Consider the following 22,157-nt stretch of genomic DNA (forward strand, 5'->3'; position numbering starts at 1 on the left):
ACGAAAGCTTATGCTCAAATAAATTTGTTGGTCTCTAAGGTGCCACAAGTACTCCTTTTCTTTATTCTGAGCTGCCATCTCTCTCTGTTTTAAGTCCTCATTTGCCCCCTTCTCAACATTCAGCAGCAAATGTAACATTGAAAGGCAAAGCGAGATAGCTCAGGCTAGAATCTTTCAAAGCACAGAAATGATTTATAAATCCCATTGAAAATCAATGGGATCTGCACTCCTAAGTCTTTTTATCATTATTATTTGGATAGGAGCCCCAGTCATGGACCAGGTCCCCACTGTGCTAGGTGATGTACAAACACAGAACAAAAAGATGATCCCTGCCCCAAGGAGCTTAGAATGGCAATGTTGGTCACCATGATAGGCAGTGGTCTCTGTAATTTGTCAAGTTTGTCAAGTTTTTTGTGGGCGTCACAAGGAGAGTTTTAAAGGAGGGATTTGAAGGTGGATAATGAGGTAGCTTTGTGGATGGTTACAGGAAGGAACAACTCTCAAGTATGAGAGGAAGCTTGAGAGAAAGCACACAAGGCGCTTGCTTGTCTGAGGAAGTACCAAGTGGGCAGTGAAAGCTCCATGGAACTTTTTTGAAAATCCCAATCTTAAACCTCAGAAACAGCTCACTTTTCATCCATCTCTCTGCATGGTAGTGACACAGACCGATCCTTTCCCAAAAATGGAGACCAAGATTTCCAAAAGTGGCTAGTGATTTTGGGTTTTGAGTGCCCAACTTGAGACGCAGAAAGCACGTTCATAGTACTTTCTGAAAATCAGACCCCTTAAAGGTGTCTCAGATCAGACACCCAAAAATGGAGACATCCAAAATCACTAGCCATTTCTGAAACTTTTGGATTAAGCTGCCACCTGTATGACACTGAGATTCTCATTCCCAGAATGTCGTAAGGATATTCACATATTTAGAGTCCCACACAACTCTGTGTAAACAATGCTGGCCAAACTAGATTATATTTTTTCAAGTTAAAGGGAATCTGGACAAGAGTTCATCAGCAATTTTTCAACACATTTGTTTTTGGGGCGGGATGGGGTGTCAAAAAAGGCTATTTGTTGAAACCTAAACTATTGGCACAGGAGGGTCAGATTTGACGGATTTCCTGGCTTGAAAACAACATTGAGGAAAAAAGTTTCAAAACTGTTTCATTTCAATATTTTCAAAACTGACCCATATTTCTGGTTCTATACAACTTTTCGTTTTGAAATTTCAGCTGATCAGACTAAAGAAAAGGTTAAAGAAAAAAAGGCTAAATTGAAACAAGACATTTGAATTGTTCTGAACCAAAAAAAAAAAGTTTCAGTTTTTCGGTTTGTGACGATTTTCAAGATTCTGACTTTTCATCCTGATTTGAGACAGGACAAAATTTTGATCTCTCGAAAGCATTCGCGGGATGGGAAAACCATTTCTCACCAGCTCTACTCTAGACCCAAACTTAAGAGCCTTCCTCATGCCTCATGGTGTCCTCCACACAGAGTGACCTTGCACGCATCACGCATGCAGTGTGACCTAGCACATATGGGGCCATTTTGTTATAAAATATTATCTCCTCCATGCGCATTTGGAGATCAGATAGAATCATCCTATGGGCATAGCTGGTCCTGGGACATGCAATGCATGCCTTGCATACACAGATGGCACGCAGAGGTGGGCAAACTACAGCCCGTGGGCCACATCTGGCCCGCAGGACTCTCCTGCCTGGCCCCTGAGCTCCCGGCCGGGGAGGCTCACCCCCGGCCCCTCCCCTGCTGTCCCCCTCCCCCACAGCCTCAGCTCACTGCGCCGCCAGTGCTCTGGCCCGCCGGTCCTGCCGGGCAGTGCAGCGGCATGGCTGGTTCCAGCATGGTAAGGGGGCGGGGAGTGGGGGATTCCGGGGGGCAGTCAGGGGACAGGGAGATGGGGGGGTTGGATTGGCATGGGAGTCCCAGGGGGCCTGTCAGGGGGCGGGGGTGTGGATAGGGGTCGGGGCAGTCAGGGGACAAGGAGCAGGGTGAGTTGGATGGGTCTGGGATTCTGGGGGGGACAATCAGGGAGCAGGGGGCAGTTGGATAGGTGTGGGAGTCCCGGGGGGCCTGTCAGGGGGCAGGGGTGTGGTAGGGGTCAGGCCAGTCAGAGGACAGGGAGCAGGGGGTGTTGGATAGGGGGTGGGGTCCCGGGGGGCGGTTAGGGCCGGGGAATCCCGGGAGGGGGCAGTCAGAGGACAAGGAGCAGGGTGTGTTGGATGGGTCGGGGATTCTGAGGGGGGCAGTCAGGGGATGGGAAGTGGAAAGGGGCTGATAGGGAGCGGGGGCCGGGCTGTTTGGGGAGGCACAGCCTTCCCTACCCGGCCCTCCATACAGTTTTGCAACCCTGATGTGGCCCTTGGGCCAAAAAGTTTGCCCAGCCCTGCTGTAGACAACCTGGCTATGAAAGTGACTAGAAATTATGGTGACTTTCAATGGGTTTTGTGGTCCTAGCTCCTTTAGGTACTTATGAAGACCCTACCGTACAGTGAAAGCAAGCAGTTTAGTCTTGTTGTCAAAGCTGAATGAAATGCAGAAAGTAGACAGGCAGCATAAATGGTAGAGGGGAAATGAGATTTCAAAAATTTGTTCAGATTTAATAAGCTAAAGAGACATTAATAACTTGGATGAGGAGAAAACTAAGCTGATTCCAAAATAGGTCTTTATCTGTAACACATCTCTTTACTCTGAGGTTAGATTCAGTGTATAAAAGCCTTACAAAAAACTCAAAGAAGATGTTGTTGTCAATATACTGGTATTCAAAGAAGACAGAACCAGATTTCTTCAGATGTACAGCATAGATTAGAGAAACAGTGCAGTCATCTCTATTGGACTCTATGTAATTCCCATGAGGAGTCCACGAAGAGCTGGATAAAGATAAACAAAACAAGGCTTATTTTAGATCACAGGAACCCAGAAGACATTTTTAACATTTCTATTTAAAATATATTGCTCAGTAAAGGACACAGGACCCCACTGTAGCTAGAGTCACTCCCTGACCCTTTCACACCCGTTTCCCACATCTTTTTCACACAAAGGATTATGTGCTCTGTCAAAATTTACCTTTTTGCACATCAAAATTATGAATGGGGGCAAATGTATGTTGTTTCCTGGAAACTTCTAATGCATCCACATCAGGAAGGCTTGTCTAGGATACAGAGGGCCATATCCTTAAGAATAGCCCTTCTGCAATCAGCACTGATCATGCCGGGTGTAAAAGTAGTTTTAAGCCACCTTTACTCCTCCTTGATCCCAGAGCCACTCAGGTACAAGTTAAAACAGCTCAAGGCTGTTCCAAGTTTCACTGGCTGCTAATATTGAATCTATTTCCCTAAGTTAAGTATCCTCACACCTTCTTGTCAACTGTCTAAATGGGCCATCCTGATTATCACTACAAAAGTGTTTTTCTCCTGCTGATAATAGCTCATCTTAATTAATTAGCCTCTTACACTTTGTATGGCAACTTCCAACTTATCTGTATGTATATATATCTCTTCTTACTATATGTTCCATTCTATACATCCGATGAAGTGGGCTGTAGCCCACGAAAGCTTATGCTCTAATAAATTTGTTAGTCGCTAAGGTGCCACAAGTACTCCTGTTCTTTTGGCTGCTAATGACATCTCGGAGGCCATTATGACAGCAGGGGATTGGCTGAAAGTAGTGGCTCGCTAGCCACTCCTGTCATGCTACTCCGCTGGTCCTATGGCACCCAAGGAGTCCTCCAGCACAGAGGAAGGCTTAGGTAGATGATGAAACTGACTTTGTGCCAGTGGACCAGCAGGGTCAAATAGGGCCCATTTTATTTATCCTTTATTCTCAACAATTCAATATCCCTGAAGTCTGCTTCTTGACAACGTGCAGAGATTGCTTTTATTGCACAATGTACTTTTCTGTACTTACACAGCACAGCATGTTCAATTGTCCCCTCCGTTAACCAGCTGGTGGCATCATCAAACTCCAAGAGCTTTCACTAACACATAACCTGCATTCCATTCTGAGGGGCGTAGTCTACCCGTCACTGTTTTCTGTCAACACCAGCTATATGTTACTATGCTACTGGAGCAACTGGTTCCCACAGCAAACTATGGGCTTGATCCAAAGCCCACTGAAATCCATGAGAGTCAAACCAACCCCTTCACCAGTGTGGCCACAGGCCAACCCATAAGCCTCTTACTTGTCACAGCTCTCTGCTTTATTCTCAGCTGATTCGACAGCAGTGTCCATGAAAGTTGCCACATTGGAGAATCCTGCTGGCAGGTCATCCCATTCATCAAACTTGATCCCACTGCCCAAAGAATATGTCCCCTCGGCACACTTACTGCACACTTGATTTTTCATTTCTAGGTATTCACCAGAAGCACATGAAAACGCTGCGAAGACAATCATTTACAACTGATTAATGGTAAAGGCAATTAGCAGCATCGGTGAGCTGTCAATAAAGAAACCAGTTACAAAACTCCCACCCATGAAAATCAGGAACACGATGAATCAGCTCAGAAAACCACTGTAAAAATCGAGGTTTCAGAGTAACAGCCGTGTTAGTCTTTATTCGCAAAAAGAAAAGGAGTACTTGTGGCACCTTAGAGACTAACCAATTTATGAAGTGAGCTGTAGCTCACGAAAGCTTATGCTCAAATAAATTGGTTAGTCTCTAAGGTGCCACAAGTACTCCTTTTCTTTTTGTAAAAATCGAGGTGCAAATTGATTTCTGTTTTTCACTTACTTGACAGCACTGGAGCCAAATCTCAAATTATGGCTATTGATCTGCTTATTTGTCTCCATTAGCAAAGAGGAATTTTTAAAAAATCTACACTGACAAACTGCATGTGTAGCTAGTCTATGCAAAAATATGTTCGTATCACTGTTGTCACATTCTGCCTCATCATCCTCCCAATTCCTTTCACCCACCTGTTGCATCTTGTGTTGGACTAAGATTGTATGATTTTTGGAGTAGCACCTGTCTTTCATTATTGTCTGTACAGCATCAGATATGGTGCATCTTTATCTTTGATAGGGGCCTTTAGGCACTATTGGAATAAAAATAACAGCATGCAAAAAATATTTCAGCTATGTCTAGGGTAAGTACAGTACCTCAATGTATGTAATAAATTATAGCATAATTTAGTGGTTAGGGTTTCAATTTTTTTCCACCCATGATTCCAAAACCATCAACTTTACTCTTCCACTATCTATCTAGGTACTTATATGGCCATCATCACTGTAGCATCCAAACCATTCTCAATTATGAATTAAATTTTATCCTCACAACAGTCCTGTGAGGAAGGGAAATGACCCTACAGATGAAGAACTGGAACTCAGTGTAAATCAAGTTTCAGAGTAACAGCCGTGTTAGTCTGTATTCGCAAAAAGAAAAGGAGTACTTGTGGCACCTTAGAGACTAACCAATTTATTTGAGCATAAGCTTTCGTGAGCTACAGCTCACTTCATCGGATGCATCCGATGAAGTGAGCTGTAGCTCACGAAAGCTTATGCTCAAATAAATTGGTTAGTCTCTAAGGTGCCACAAGTCCTCCTTTTCTTTTAGTGTAAATCAAGTAACTTGCCTAAGGTGACAATGGAAATGGCTGAGCCAGGAATTGAACCCATGATTCCTGAGTCCCAGCCCAGTGCTCTGTCCACTACACATCCTTCCACCATCACTTTTTCCTCTCATGATTTAATATCCCAGAATCCTTTTTCAGTGAAAAAATAAATATACGCTGTCATTAATAATCTGTTATTGGGTGTTTTTAAGTTAATAGTTCCAGTATGGCTAATGTACGCATGTATAGCTAAATATGGACAATTTAAACACAAGAACAGCCATATTCAGTCAGACCGAAGGTCCATCTAGCCCAGCAACTTGTCTTCTGACAGTGGCCAATGCCAGGTGCTTCAGAGGTGGAACAAGCGAGCTCAGTGGTACCCCAGTACAACAGGTGGCACCCCGGAATGGGGGCAACCCGTCACAATCATACCTTATTTGCATTTTAAAGAATATCTAACTAAAAGTAATACATTCTTATTGAAAATATCATGAATTTCACACTCTGCAATGATATATATATTCAATAAAACTAATTACTACCACGATTTATATCTCCACTATTAAAAAATATATAATTAGGTATCATAGCCAAGTGGAGGAATTCCCAAGCTATTTCACCCATGACCCCCAAATCATCCACTTTTGCTTTCTACCATCCCCAAGCCATGCATTCTTTCATGGGCAAATGGATTTTGTAAGCCCCATCCTATGTGATTGGTAAAGAACCATTTATGCTTATGGGGCCAGAGCCTCAGCTAATGTAAACTGGCATAAATCAATTCAAACCAGCCAAGGATGTAATGCATGATATTGTACATATGTACTGATGTTTATCTCACATCAGAAGAACCTGTTGGACTTAAAATACTTTGAGAAAAGAGTTGTACAGTAGCAGAAAGTATAGGTCATATCCAAACCCCAGCTAAGCCTGAATTTCAGGTTCCCACTCATGTATTTGACTCACACACAGCATTCCTTTGCATAATCATCCTTGACTGGCAGGGCTAGAGGGAAAGATCAGTAGATAGGCCAAATTCTCCTCTCCGTAACTTTGGTACAACCTCCATGAATTTGAATGTATGATTTTCCAAACAAACCATTGTATCCATTCTAATACAGTCTTCATACTCATGAAATGGATAGGAATCTATTGAGGTCTCCAAGTAGGAAAGCATCCCTCTTCAGGAATGGTGCTTAACTTTAAACATGGGTTTAAGTCCCACAGAAACTGATTTCAATGGAATTTAAACACATGCTTAAAATTAAACACTTGCTCAAGGATTTTCCTGAACTGGGGCCTTATATTGTAAACTCTTTGAGGCAAAGAGTAACTTTGCATTTTGTGTGCATATAGAGAGTAGCACAATGGCACCCTGTCATAAATATAAAGGGAAGGGTAAACACCTTTAAAATCCCTCCTGGCCAGAGGAAAAATCCTTTCACCTGTAAAGGGTTAAGAAGCTAGGATAACCTCGCTGGCACCTGACACAAAATGACCAACGAGGAGATAAGATGCATTCAAAAGCTGGGAGGAGGGATAAAAACAAAGGGTCTGTGTATGTCTGTGTGATGCTTTTGCCGAGGACAGAACAGGAATGGAGTCTTAGAACTTAGTAAGTAATCTAGCTAGATATGCGTTAGATTATGGTTTCTTTAAATGGCTGAGAAATTAAGCTGTGCTGAATAAAATAGATATTCCTGTCTGTGTGTCTTTTTGTAACTTAAGGTTTTGCCTAAAGGGATTCTCTATGTTTTGAATCTAATTACCCTGTAAGGTATTTACCATCCTGATTTTACAGAGGTGATTTTTTTTTACTTCTATTAAAATCCTTCTTTTCAGAAACTGAATGCTTTTTCATTGTTCTTAAGATCCAAGGGTTTGGGTCTGTGGTCACCTATGCAAATTGGTGAGGATTTTTACCAAACCTTCCCCAGGAAGTGGGGTGCAAAGGTTGGGAGGATTTTGGGGGGAAAGACGTTTCCAAACAACGCTTTCCTAATAAAAATAAACCCAGATAAATGTTTGGTGATGGCAGCGGAAGTCCAAGGGCAAAGGGTAAAATAGTTTGTACCTTGGGGAAGTTTTAACCTAAGCTGGTAAAAGTAAGCTTAGGAGGTTTTCATGCAGGTCCCCACAGCTGTACCCTAGAGTTCAGAGTTGGGAAGGAACCTTGACACACCCCGATCTCTGATTAATCATGAAGGTGTTACAGCATCATTAATAAATAAATACTAACACTAATCTTTCCCTGTTTTGTTTTCTTGGTGTTTTCCTTGAAGAGTGGGAAGAGAAGCCATCAGGGAAAAACAGCAAGACATATCGTGGTGCTGTTTAAGCCTGTTATCCACTCCCAGAAATTTTTTTAATGTTTTTGTTTTGTTAAAAAAGAAATTGAGAATATTGCTGAACCACATATTCCAAATTTGTGAACTTCAAATAGGGGATCGGTATCCAAGAGAAATTCACTGCCATACTGACAGCACAGCAGGCATCAGAGCCTCCTGTTCAGCTTCTATTGGAGGTGACCAAAGATCCCTGCTTTAATGGAGTTAGTATTGTTCAATTCCTTATGCTCTGATCATTTCAGATGAGGGGGAAGGGAAAAAAAAAGACTGCAACCTTTTGAAAGAGGAACAGCCTGAATGACAAGGCAGACTGTTGTCCGGGAGGCTCAAGCTCATTATTGACCTTCACCACTAGAGACAAAGCCCAGAGTCATATCCATCCCTTCCCATCAGGCCTGGATGGAGGCCACGCCCCCTCGCTGCTGTGTCTCTGTAAAGACCAGTGTAAAGGGGAATTAACAGCCTCTGAGGCCCTGAAGCTCTAGGCAGGGCGGAGCACCAACAGTCTGGGGCTCAGGCCCTCAGGCAGGACAAAGCACCAAACAATCTACGGCCTGCCATCTTGGCAAGCAGACAAATGCAGGCCTCTTGGCTTTAAGATGGGGGAGGTAGCCACCCCAGGAGTGGGGCAGCAGCAGAGGGTGTGGGGACCTGGGCCCACCCTACTCCACAGGTCCCAGCCCAGGGCCCTAACCATGGTGGAAGGCTCTGCTACTGGGTCAGTGAGGATCCCACTACAACATGCTGACCAGTATTCTGCTCATACAACCAGATTATTGCCTGGTGTCCCTGGGGCTACTCCTACGATCCTCTCGCTGGGTACCTTCAGTTCGTGGGGGTCCTCCGTCTCCCCAGGGTACATAGCTAGCGGCAGTCCCAGCAACTCTTCAGTGTCCTCGTCGACTGGCAGCTCTGGCAGTCCCTTTAGATCCTCGGCACTGCAGAGGTCCCCCTCAGGCGCAAGCCCCAGCAGTGGGCAGGAGGTGGCTGTCTCCTTCGCCAGCTCCAGCCCAACTGAGCTATAGGACCCGTCTTTTATACTTTCTGTCCTGCCCCACTGTTTTTGGAGGGGTGGAATGGCTTGTCTGGCTCTACCCTCAGGGCTGGCCTTGTCCGCATCCTCCAGCCATGACAAAGAATCTGTATTTGCGTCTTCCCTCCCAGCACGATGCTACATTGTAAATGCAAAAGGTTGGAGGATAAGGTACCACCACATCAGTCCTGCATTGGTGTCCTGAATGGTTTGTCGCCATTTTAGGGGTGCGTGGTCTGTCACTACAACGAAGGACCCGCCCAGGAGGTAATAATGGAGGGCTTCTACCATCCACTTAACCGCTAGGGCTTCTTTCCTAATGACCAAATAGTTATGTTCCCGGGGAATAGCCTCCAGATGATATAGAGGACTGGGTGTTCCTCCCCATTTGGACAACGAAGCCAAGGGTGAAGTCAGGGCTTTACAGTACGAGTTCTTGGCATAGGTGGTCCGTCAGTGTCCAAAAGGCCTCTTCACAGTTGGGGGACCAGCGTACCCATTGCGGGCTGTCCCTAGTGAGTAGCTCAGTCAAGGGTGCAGCACTTGTGGCATAGCTGGGAATGAATCGGCGATAATACCCCACTAGTTGCCTCACCTGTTTTTTGGTGGTTGGGGCTGGGTGGTCCTGTATAGCCTGGACCTTCCTGACCTGGGGGCATGCCTTACCTTGCCTGAGGGTGTAACCGAGGTAGGTGGTCTCTTGCTAACCAATCTGGCTCTTCTTACAGTTTGCAGTCAACCCTGCCTCCTGGAGGGTCCTCAGGACAGCTGCCACCTGGTCTGGATGGTCCACCCAGTGGTGACTTTAGATCACTATATTGTTCAAATAGGCCACGGCGTACTCAACATGGGGCTGCAGCAGATGGTCCATCAGACACTGGAAGGTCGTAGGGGCTCCATGAAGGCCAAAGGACATCCTGGTAAACTGGTAGAGCCTGCAGAGTGTAGCAAAGGCTGTCTTTTTCTTCAATCCAGGTTCCAGTGGGATCTACTAGTAGCCCTTGGTCAGATTCAAGGTGTTGATGTAGCAGGCCTCTCCGAGTCTGTCAAGTAGCTTGTCAATCCAGGGCATTGGATATGCATTGAATTTAGAGATAGTGTTGACCCTCCAGAAATCAATGCAGACCCAGAAGGTCCCATCTGGCTTGGGGACCAGCACTATGGGGCTGCACCACTCGCTCTGTGACTTCTCAATTACCACTAGATCTGCCATTGCCTAGACCTCCTGCTCTATCACATCCCGCATTCGACGCGGGAGAGGTCTTGTCACCTCACGAGCAATTTCCCCTGGGTTGCTCTGGATGGTGTGCTGTCCAGTTAAGGCTGCGAAGGTTTTGGAAAAGGCCTCCAGCAGCAGCTTGGTCTGCTTCTGCTCCTCTTTCGTGGGGGTATCCCTGAGCAGGGGTTCTTCGCGCTCCGCCACCACAGTTACTTTGCAGTTGCAGGACATACCGTAAGAGCCCCTGGGTCCGGGACAGGGTTTGTTCCCAGGTCTCCCGCATTAAGTCAAGCAAACCCCAAAGCTGGTGACCATACAGTAGCTCAAATGACGAGAATTTGGCGGAGGCTTGTGGCCCCTCCCTAATGGCAAGCAGTAAGGGGGGGATCAGTTGATCCCAGTGGCACAAGTCCTTAGGTGGGAACTTCCAGAGCATTTCTTTAAGGGCCCAGTTGAACCAATCCATCCATCTGGGTGTGGTAGATTGATGTCTGCCGCTTCTGGATCCCTAGGAGACCACAGACTTTGCAGAGCAGCTGGAAGGTGAAGTTTGTCCCCTGGTCCGTAACTGTCTCCCAGAGTAAACCCACCCAGGTGAAGATATTCAGGAGTTCAGCTGCGATGATCCATTCGGTGGCTTTCCTTAGGGAGATGGCCTCTGGAAAGCAGATAGCATAGTACATCACTACTAGAATGTAGCGGAAGAGGTGACGCTTTTGGTGAGTGGCCCCACCTGGTCCATCACAACCCTCTCAAAGGGCATCCCTACCACTGGCAAGGGGATCAGTGGGGCATTTTGTACCCACAGAGGCACTGCCAGTTGGCACTTAGGGCAGGAAACACAGTAATCCTTGACGTCCCAGTGTATGCTCTGCCAAAAGAACTGGGCCAAGACCCAGGCCAGGGTCTTCTCCTGTCCCAAATGGCCAGCCGCAGTGATGTCATGGGCTAATCTCAGTACTGCCCACCAGTGACACTAGGACACGACCAGCTGGGAATGAGGCTCATGGGTCTGAGGATCTCAGTCGACCCGGTACAGGTGCTCCTCTGTCAACTTAAACCATGGCCACTGGGCCGCTCACTGCAGATCCGTCGCCATCCTGTTGATATACGCTATATGTTCATAGGCCCAGCTGAGGGTGGGGTCCTCTCTTTGGTCCCTACTGAAGTTGACTCCCGTGTCCAGCAGGGCTTCCCCGCCGTCCAACCGGGGTAGCTTTATCCTTCTGGGGTGTCAAAAGCCCCAGGTGGGGCTGAGGGGTCACCTGGGTTAGTCTTCCTGGGCCCCTCAACCTTGCCCTCAAGGGGGTCTCCCTCGAGAGCCATCTGCACCAGTGAGTCCCAGAGGCTCGCAGTTTGCAGAACCTGAGTGAATTCTGGCCAGTCTCATCTGAGAATGATGGGGTAGGCAGCTCCGGGGCAAACCCAGCCATCATTACCCAGGTCACTCCGTCCACAGTTAGCGGTACCAGGGCACTTAGATATGACTTCAAGTCCCCGTGGATACAAAGGAGTTGAATCTGGCTCAGTGCAAGTTCACTTGCCAAGGCAAGTCACTGATGCACTAGGGTTTGCCCACAGCCAGAGTCCACCCGGTCATGCACTTGTTTCCTGCCGAGGCCCATGGGGACAGTCACCTTAGCAGTAGGACACAAGCGGGCCTGGACCTCTCCAGTGTAAACCTGGCCAAAGGAGAAGTCTGTGACTGGGCTCTGTCGCTGGAGGTGTCCAAATTGACCACAAGCAAAACAGGGATCAATCTCAGTGTGACTGGCCCAGCACTTGGGGTTCTGCGAACAATCGGGTTCAGGGATTTCCCTCCTTTGCCGTGGCCTGCGGGTGTTCCACGGGACATTGGGACGAGTTGTGGCATGTAGCTGCTGCTGCGTCCCTCATTGTGGCTCGAGTCTGTCCAGGCCACTGTCTTAGGGCTGGAGGGTCTTTCTGAGCCCAGGGTGCTCCACACTGGCTGCAGCTACAGGTGCTACTGGGGTCTCTGCGGCCAGAAAATCCTCCATTAGGCCGACCACCACCCTCAAGGTGGTGGGTTGATTTTGAAGGACCCAGACTCTCCCTCAGGGTGGGAGAATGTGAATGAACTGCTCTACGAACACCTGCTTGGCTACTTCAGTAGTGGAGTGTCATTCGGGTTGGAACCACTGCCAGCAGGTGTCCTTGAGCTCGTGTGGCATGACCCAGGGTTGGGTCCCTGGCGGGTAGGTCTCCCCCCGGAACTGGCACCAAAAGGTGTCAGAGGTGATGTCTAGAGCATCAAGGATAGCTGGCTTTACTGCTCTATAGTTGCAGGCCTCATTGTTAGGGAGCCCACAATAAGCAGCCTGGGCCACCCCCATTAGGTAGGGGGCCAAGAGTGTGGTCCATTTGTTCTGAGGCCATCCTGCCACCGAAGCAACCTGCTCAAAAGCTTTCAGGAAGGCTTCTGGGTGATCTTCATGCCCCATCTTTGTGAGGTGTACCGGCATCTTGGTGGTTGTTGGGGTTGTCGCTCCTCCAGGAGTAGGCCAGAGGGGCTGGGAAGCAGGGTGTCCAGCTGCTGAAAGCATTGTTGCTGCTATTCCTGCTGCTGGGCCCCCACCTACCTGATCAACTGCTGCTCCTGGGTCCCAAGTTGCTGTACCTGTTGCTGTTGGAGCTAGACTGCCAGTTGCTGCAGCTGGCTCTCCACCCACCATTTTATAAACTTGTCCAATTCCATCGTAGTCTCTTGGGTGGGCAGTGACCTAGGAGCATGTGCAGGCCCCTTGTCTCAGGGGTTACCTGTGTTCTCCACCACATGTAGAAGGTCATGTCTGTCCCTGCCGGGTCAGGCCTAGAGGGAGGCCATGCTCCCTCACTACTGCGTCTCTGTAAAGACCGGCATAAAGGGGAATTAGCAGCATCAGAGACCCAGGCCCTGACCCTCTAGGCAGGGCAGAGCACCAAACAGTCTAGGGGCTCAGGCCCTCAGGCAGGGAGGAGCACCAAAGAGTCTAGGGCCTGCCGTCTTGGCTCAGGCAGATGGCAGACAAATGCAGGCCTCTTGGCTTAAGGTGGGGAGGCTGCCACCCCAGGAGTGAGGTTGGCAGCAGTGGGTAGGGGGACTCGGGCCCACCCTACTCCACCAGGTCTCAGCCAAGGGCCCTAACAGTGGTGGAGGGCTCCACTATTGGATCTGCAGGGATCCCTCCACAACACGCTGGCCAGTATTCTGGCCACACAACTGGACTATTGTCTGGTGTCCTTGGGCTACTTCCTATGATCCCCTCGCTGGGTACCTTCAGTTTGTAGGGGTCCTCCGTCTCCCTGGGGTACACAGCTAGCAGCAGTCCCAGCAGCTCTTTGGCGTCCTTGTTGGCAGCTCTGACAGTCCCTTTGGGTCCTCAGTGCTGCAGAGGACCCCCTTGGGCACAAGCCCCAGCAGCGAGCAGGAGGCGGCTGTCTCCTTTGCCAGCTCTGGCCCAACTGAGCTGTAGGGCCCGCCTTTCATACTTTCTGTCCCACCCCCCTGTTTTGGGCGGGGTGGGTGTGGCTTGCTAGGGGGTGGGTGGTGGTTCCTCCCATCAGGCCCAGAGGGAGGCCATGCCCCTTGCTACACCCACTCTAATTTTGTTTTGAAATTTGCTAGCTTATATCAGCCAGATATTACCTTATTCCACAGGAGGCTGTGCTTCCTGTCAAAACACATACATCTGCAAGCAAAACTAGCTCTGTGCAGGCCAGCTGCTTGCCAGGTTCAATTAGAGGCTGAATGTGGTTAATGGCAAAGTGAACCACTTTTGACATTGGAACAGCTGCATAACTTGAGTTTATTCCAGTCAGTACCGAGCAGCAATGCGGGGGGGAGGAATGGGATGAGAAGCGTATTGCTGTAGAAGCATCTGTGTGATGAGCAGAGCTATGGTCTCATTGCCTGCAGTCGTTAACAACAAAGGAAAATGAAAAAAAGCCAACCTATTTTGAATCTAAGGCACACGTGTCAACTGCAGAAGTTCCTTTTAAATCTATTGTCTCCAAATCGGCTGTTATGGTTATGGGATTATTTTGATGGTGAGTGGGTTTTGACAGAACCTTTGGGGATTCTGTAGAGAAGATGTCCCCAAACTCTTGGTCCATGAGGCACCTGCGAGTGGTCCACAAAAAGATAACCAACTGGCTGTAGGGTGCTGGCTCTTCTTGTTCACAGCTGCTAAAAATTTCATTAAAATGCAGCTAAATGTACATTCAATCCTTTCCTGTTACTACTTGTTCATGTGAATTGTGGCAGTTGCCACAGCGATGTTACATAACGATGAATGGGTGATTGTGAAGAGAAAGGAGGTGTCCACAAGATAATCTCATTGTTAAAATGGGGGTAAAATTTTCCGAAGTGTCCAAGAGGCTTAGGAGCTTAATTCCCATTTTCAAAAGTGACAGGCATTTAGGAACATAATTGTGAACTTTCAATGTGACTTTGATGCCAAAAACAATGGGAGTTAGGTGCCTAAATACCTTTCAAAATCTGCCTCTCCCCCTCATCCCCAAGTGCCTAGGAATTCAGCTCCAAAGTCAATTTGTTGCTTTTGAAAATTTTATCCATGGTTCACACTATGAAAATGTTTGGGCCTCCCTGCTTTAGAGCATATTCTCCCTGGTATGGAAGGCCACTGGCAGCAGAGAGAGCTTCCATATATAGTTCAAGGATTAACTCTGGGTATATACCTATATATACACACACACACACAACAGCTTACAAAAGAATTAGATATCCAGAGACCACTTGCATCAGTTTATTGGAAGTATTACTAATACATACGACTAAGCATGAAGGTATCTAAAGGAGCTGTATTCCCGCCATGCCTATTCATGGGTATTTTAAATTAAGAAAATACTTTCAGTGGCAATTAGAAACGATGGGTCATATTGTGCTACCAGTTACACTGGTGTAAATCTGGAGTAGTTCCACTGAAACTACTGGAATTACTTCAGATTTACAGCAGTGTGAGAGCAGAATTCATTCAAACCAAGCAAAGGTAGTTATAGTTTGTAGAGCTTGCTAGTCTCAGGGATAAAAGGCGCTGGTATGTATTATTACATATCAACTCCCACTGCCCCACTGTGTCACGCTATACTGCCAGGGCCTCCTTCTCTGCTGCCTTGCCCTTTAAGTAATTATATACATCTAGGCTAAGTGGATGCAAAGCACCACCAATTCCCTTTGGTAGCATTTTGTGCTCACTTTGCACAGGTATAAATGGCTATATGAGGAGAAAGTTAACGGAGATTCAGGCATGCAACAGTTACTTCTTACTAAAAGGTTTTTAGGGCCAAATTCCTCTCCTGTGCACCATCCATTGAAATCAGTAGATTTCAGAGTGGAATTTGGCCTTTAGTGACTCACACAGAAATGTAACATTGCTTTACTTTCTATGGTTAATGGAGGTTTGTTAATGAAAATGCCAAGCGTAAATCATTCCGAGATGCCAATGTAAATATTGCTATCGCTACTTTCTAGCATCCCAGATCTAAAACAAGCTTCATATATATGTTTTCATGTATTTAGGTAAAATCAAGATCAATCATTTTTATTGTGGGAACAGAATCATGAAAATGAGCGCCCTTGATCCTCCCTCACTTATCTCAATACAACATTCTGCTTGCTCCTTTCCTACTCTGCCCCATCCACTCCATCTACCCAAGGACCCCAAATTCCCAATCACTCTATCAGGGTTACATTAGTAAATTGAATCTTAAGGACATCAAATATTATAATAAAACAGAATTTACTAACATTACCCTGGTGTGTGTCATTTCTTTTATCCCTTCTCATCTTCTTCTTTCACCTCCCAATCTCATTCTCTTCTTACCTCTGTTCCAACTTTTCACTCTATAGTCATCCGCCATCCCTCATGGCCTCCTCCTTTTTTCTACCTCCTCTAGCCCTTCTGAATCTTTCTCCATCATTCCCTTTCTATCCTCTTTCCCCATATCTCTCAGACTTTCTATTTCTACCCCTTCAAGACTTCCCATCAGCCCCTTTTCCCCAGCCATGACTTGTTTGTGCCTTGACTGAGTACGTGTTTCTCTATTGCCATCCTGTGTGGATTCCTGCCTTCCACTGGAGACCATGGGTAGCTCCCTCAACCTTGAGTCCAACTATTAAAGACAGAACCTGATTCTTTTCTCACTTTAGCAGATGATAACAATTGTAACAGTGATTGCCCAGAGTAACACCACTGAAGTCAATGGAGAATCTCTTCTCATTAAAACCAGTGTATCAGCCCAACCAACTTCTTTAGATCGCCCCAGTTCACTCTCATAGCATTCAAAGCTCGTTTGCCTGAGCTCCAGGTAGTAGTCTGTGGTTTCCCACTCTGCCTACAAACCCTCTGCTGAGTTGTCTCACCCTGGTGAGGCCAGAGGCTAAAACTGCAGCTCAGAAGAGGAGTGGTAGGTAACCATATGGCAGCAATATGCAGTTGTCGCTCAGCTCCTAATGGTTGTTGAGTTTGATTGTACAGGTGCCAATGCACAAGCCTCCAGGAGAGGAGTGGGCAAGGCAACATAGTGTGAAGAGCAGATATTTTATTTTACTTAGAGCGGTCAACACAGTAGGGCTTCCTGGCAGTCCAGCTGGGATACTCCACACCACAAAAGGTCCAAACCAGAAGATACAAGAACCAATGTGAGGGAAGAGGGGGGAAAAGCACAAGAAAGTTAATAGAAAGCAGGACTTGTTGCTTTCTTATTTGTAATGTTTCCTATAACCTCCGTTTATTGATTCAGAATGTCTGATGTGAATAATGTATGTGAGGCTTCTGCAACAGAGTATGAGAAATTCCTGCTCGTTTTCTCTAATAGTTATATTGGATGTGCTATCAGTGATTAGATTGAATCTTCATTTTAAAAGGATGCTGTCAGGCCTGTGATCACCTTGAAAACTAGTGTAATCTGGGAGGGAATGTCTTTCATATTATAGACATTGTCTCCTCTTAAGAAAAGGAAGTGATACATCACTTTTACCCTGAGAAGTTATAAATGTAAGCAGAGTCAGGATGAGCTCTACCCTGACATCTGGTGGTGAGTTGTGGTGGATTGTGGAAAAGAACTTCAGGGGCTGATCTCATTTGCATAGGCACACCCACCCCACCTAGATGGTCACTTTGGCTGCTGTGGGATCCCCAGTCTCTGTTATTGGGGCAGGAAGAATAAATTGTTATCCTGATTATGTGAATCAAGGACAGTGGAACTGTACTTGGCCTTTTGTTATGATGGAGGGACTCGCCATCAACTAAGTAGCACTCGCTAGGCAAGGGACATGGGTTCCAAAACTCAGTGAATGGAGAGAGGTTGGGAATAGGCATTTGTACTTTGTGATCTGGGTTCCCTTCTGAGGGCCCTAAGTGCTAACTGCCCCTCCTCTTCTTTCCACTGTGTAATAGCAGAGCTAATTTTGATTCCATTAGGAGTCTGGTTACAGATTGCAGAACTGAATTCACTTTGGGCCAATAGTGCACCAGCACTGGGGCTCCCCTACTATGAGATGAAGTCACTAAAGAGCTGAAATCACTGAATACTGTGTTAAATAGTAGGGGGCCTGAAGATATATTGGTGAGTGGCTTGCGGGCTGGCTCCCAGAGAGGAGCTGCTCGCTGGACAACTACGGAAGAGGAGCAGCTGGCGGTGAAGGCTGCTGCAGAAACCCATGGAGAGGTGGGGGAGTCAATTGTCGGAGCATGTAAGGTGCCCCTTTACTCCCCTCCCCCCATTTCCACACCGGCTGGGGGGGGTTAAAACTCTGCAGATGAACTTTTGAACTCTGGACTCACCAAGGACAGAGACAGAGACTTTTGGGTTGTTGGACTTTTGGGACTTTGGGTGACTTTTGGGTTGCTGGACTCAAGAACCAAAGGGAAAAGACACGGCCCAATTTGCTTGGGGTGGGTTTTGGCTCATGGTTTGTGTTATGAATCCTGTTGGTGGTGTTTCCCCAACACAATGCCACATTGTTTCTCTCTGTTATTAAAAGGCTTTTGCTACACTCAGACTCTGTGCTTGCAAGAGGGGAAGTATTTCCTCTTAAAGAGCATGGGGGAGGTGGTATATATTTGTCCCAGGTCACTAGGTGGGGGCTCGAGCCAGTTTTGCATTGTGTTATTGGAACAGAACCCCTAGATACTGAACCCGGCCCTTGTTTCTGCCAACTCTGATGGGCAGAAGGGTTACATAAAATATATTGACAGCTCCCCCAACTTATTTAGCACTCCCTTCTGCCTCCTCTTATAGTCTCCCTGTCTCTCACTCACATTTACATATTGTCACCTCTCCTCTGAGTACTAGCAGATGTCAGGGCCTTGAGGTTGGCTTCATGCTGGAAGAGAAATTAGTAACTTGGAGACAGGTTGTTGGTTTTTAGTGTAACTTATTTACACCAGTCAGACCACAGAAGTGTTCACAAATGTCATGTGAGCAAACCCTCCTTTCAGAAATCTTAGTCTAAATGCCAATTCCTCCCAGAAAACAATTTTCACCACCCCCAGTAATTGACTCTAGCAGAGATGAAGGCAGAGAGTAAACTCTCTTTCTGTTTTGGAGAAGCTGCTGCAAAAAATCTACATCACAAAAACAACAAATACAGCATTACTTCAAAGACTGTACTCTGCTCACGTACTAAAAGAACTTGAAAGACTATTATAGAGACAAGATGGGTGAGGTAATATTTTTTATTAGACCCATCTCCACTCTCTAATATCCTGGGACCAACAGGGCTACAAAACACTGCATATGACATTGAAAGAATATGTGTAACAGCACCTTCTGGTGACTCCTCAGATAACACGATATATTAGCAAAAAGAAAAGGAGGACTTGTGGCACCTTAGAGACTAACAAATTTATTTGAGTCTCTAAGGTGCCACAAGTCCTCCTTTTCTTTTTGCGAATACAGACTAACACAGCTGCTACTCTGAAACCTGTCAAGATATATTAGGGAATGTTAGGGGGAAAAGGCCCATGTAAACACAGCTTTGAACCCCTGTCCAGAAAAGCATCCTTATTCAGGGCAGCATTTCAACACATGAAGTCAATGGGACTCAGTGCATATGCTTGCAGTTAAAAAAATGCATGAATGCTGCCCTAGCTAGAGATGGAGTTAAGCACGTGCTTATGGTGCTTTTCTGAATTAGGGCCTGAGAAAGCAAATCTTCCTTTTTAGTTAGTGCAACCAATTTTCCTTAGAAAGCAGATAAAACCCTCTCACAGGCAAGTCAGAGAGAGAGAATGCAACGGCCCAGTCCTGCAGCCTGTATTTATTAAAGTAATCCCTACACAAATAGCCCCTTCGAAGTAAATGGGATTTCTTGAATCATTAAGTACTTCCCATGCAAGTGAGGGTTGCAGGACTGGGCCACTGAATTATTTCTGTTCGTCTCTTTCAACAGTTAAGAGAAAAATCTAGCAAGTCAGGGGCCAAACCTATGTGTTAAGCGACCTTCAGTTCCCACTGACTTCAATGGGAGCTGTCTGTGCTCATCCTCAGGTCCAGATTCTGATACCTTTACTCATGCTGAGTGGCACTTTACTCCCTGAGCAGTTCCTCTGAGGTCAGTGGGACCATGAGTGGAGACAGGAACCAGCAGGTAAGAGAGTAAGTGATCAGCTCCAGAGGAGGTGGGATGAAAGGGCATGTCCCTTCAGGACATTTTTAGTGAATAATCTCAAAATATCAATTTCCTACAATCCAGGAAGCACATTTTAAAATATGGATACCAAAAAGCATGTGTACTTGTGTGCATGTATTTACGTGTACATGTACACACATACATCATCTCTAGAAGACATGATGATTAAACAGGAGCAGTCATTAACATCTTTTCTACAGAACTGCCCCCAGCTGCACTGGTGATATCAAAGATGAAAAATATTGGGGGAACAAAGCCAGTGAAGTCAAAGCCTAATGCTGGAGAGCCAAGAGAGGGAGTGTGAATGGATATGCCCTATTCTAAGAGCTTTGCCAATTCCATTGGTGGTGCTTATTCGAAGAAGTAAGCAAGGTAATCGTGAGAGACCCAAGGAAGAGCTCTATGTAGCCTGAAAGCCTCACTCTCTCACCAACAGAGGTTGGACCACTGAAAGATATTACGTCACCCACCTTTCCTCGCTAATATCCTAGAACTGACACGGCTACAACAACGCTGCCAAAAAGTTACCCTGTTCATTTCAAGGTCCAGCAGTGAGAGCAGAAAACAAAATCAGCAAGTGTCAAATGGAGAAAGGTGAAAAAAGTATATTGATTTCTTATGATTCACACATTTGCTTCAAGGGACCTAAACTCTGAACCTCTTTAAAAGGTGTGAGAAGTAATTCCTATATCTGAGCAGTGACCATGCAGTAAACACTTGGTTATGTCGTTATTTAATAAACTTAAATTTAAATATTTAAATAAATTTTTTTGCTTAGTAGAGGGTAAAAATATGAGAAACTACTAAAAGCAATTTTCTATTCTTTTTCAACCAACATTTGCACAGTCTAAGGGCTTGTCTACAGTGGCACTTTACAAGGCTGCAACTTTCTCGCTCGGGGGTGTGAAAAAACACCCCCCTGAGCACTGCAAGTTTCAGTGCTGTAAAGTGCCAGTGTAGACAGTGCACCAGCGCTGGGAGCGACTCCCCTCGTGGAGTGCCGCGGCAGCGCTTTAATGTTGCTAGTGAAGACGTGCCCTGAGAATAAACTCCGGATAAACCTCTGAGACTGGCAGCAATGCAAATTTTCAGAATGCGAACAATTTGTCCACAGGAATAGAAAACCAACGAAAAGTCCGGTTGGCCGCAGTGGGGCAGGCAGGCTTCCTACCCGATTCTGCATGGCTCCCGGGAAGCAGCCAGCATGTTCCTCTAGTTCCTAAGCAGAGGGGAGGCCAGGAGGGCTCCGTGTGCAGCCCGTCCGCAGGCGTCACCCCAAGCACGGGCTCTGCAGCTCCCAGTGGCCGCACCCCCAGTCGGAGCCCTCACCCCCTCACACACCCCAACCCCCAGCCCCCTCCCTCACCCTGAACTCATTTCTGGCCCCACCCTGGAGCCCGCACCTGCAGCCCAGACCCCGTACCTCCTCCCACACACCCAACCCCTTGCCCCAGCCAGGAACCGCCTCCCAAACTGCAAACCCCTCATGCCCCCAGCCCGGAGCCCCCCCCACCCTAAACCCCTCATCCCCAGGCCCACCCCAGAGGCTGCACCCCCAGCTGGAGCCCTCACTCCCTCCCACACCCCAACCCCCTGCCCCAGCCCAGAGCCACCTCCTGTACTCTGAGCCCCATGCTGCTCCCTTAACTCCTCATCTCCCGCCCCACACCAGAGCCTGCACCCTCAGCTGGAGCCCTCACTCACCCCAACCCCCTGCCTCAGCCCGGTGAAAATGAGCAAGTGAGCAAGGATGGGAGACATCAAGTGACGGAGGGAGGGGGTATGGAGTGAGCCGGGGCTGGGGCCTCGGACAAGGGGCAGGGTAGGGGCGGGACCTTGGGGAAAGGTTAGGAAAGGGGGCAGGGCAAGGGTGTTCGGTCTTCTGCAATTAGAAAGTTGGCAACCCTAACAACAGATCAGGCCAAATTCTGCTCTCAGGTCACAATTCAACAAGATTCTTAATCATGCGCCTAACTCTAAAGAGGGGCTGAAGACCCATTTAATTAAATGGAGCGAGGCACATGCTCAGACAACTTGCTGAATGCAGGCCTCAGAACTGAATCATACCATTGACTTCAGTGGAGTTATTTCAGCCTTTCTGGGGTTAAGTGAGCACAGAATTTGGCCCAATTTGTCAACAACTTCAGTGGACTGCACTCCATCAAATTCTTCTCTGTTATTAGGTCCACAATCAATTTTTTTTCTATTGTCTAAGTTAAGTCACTTAAACAATTAATATTGTTTGTGCACAACATATTTTTTTTAAAAGAAAAAACCCAGCTCATTGTAAGTGGCCTTTGGATGCTAGCTGCGACCGGGGACTTTACTAAACTTT

At 46.9% G+C, this 22,157-nt stretch overlaps 1 protein-coding gene across 1 annotated transcript in view; it reads right to left on the bottom strand.

Annotated features, from left to right (window-relative positions):
• ELAPOR2 (endosome-lysosome associated apoptosis and autophagy regulator family member 2) overlaps positions 1–22,157 on the bottom strand; it is a 135,404-nt gene that overhangs the window by 46,388 nt on the left and 66,859 nt on the right. The window contains exons 3-4 of the mRNA XM_077807883.1: positions 4,196–4,391; positions 2,738–2,885 (exon numbers count right to left, since the gene is read on the bottom strand). Coding sequence (XP_077664009.1) covers positions 2,738–2,885; positions 4,196–4,391 — 344 coding nt within the window. The remainder of the gene's footprint in view (positions 1–2,737; positions 2,886–4,195; positions 4,392–22,157) is intronic.

The sequence above is a fragment of the Eretmochelys imbricata genome, chromosome 1 (assembly GCF_965152235.1).
Source record: "Eretmochelys imbricata isolate rEreImb1 chromosome 1, rEreImb1.hap1, whole genome shotgun sequence".
In the NCBI taxonomy this organism is placed as follows: Eukaryota; Metazoa; Chordata; order Testudines; family Cheloniidae; genus Eretmochelys; species Eretmochelys imbricata.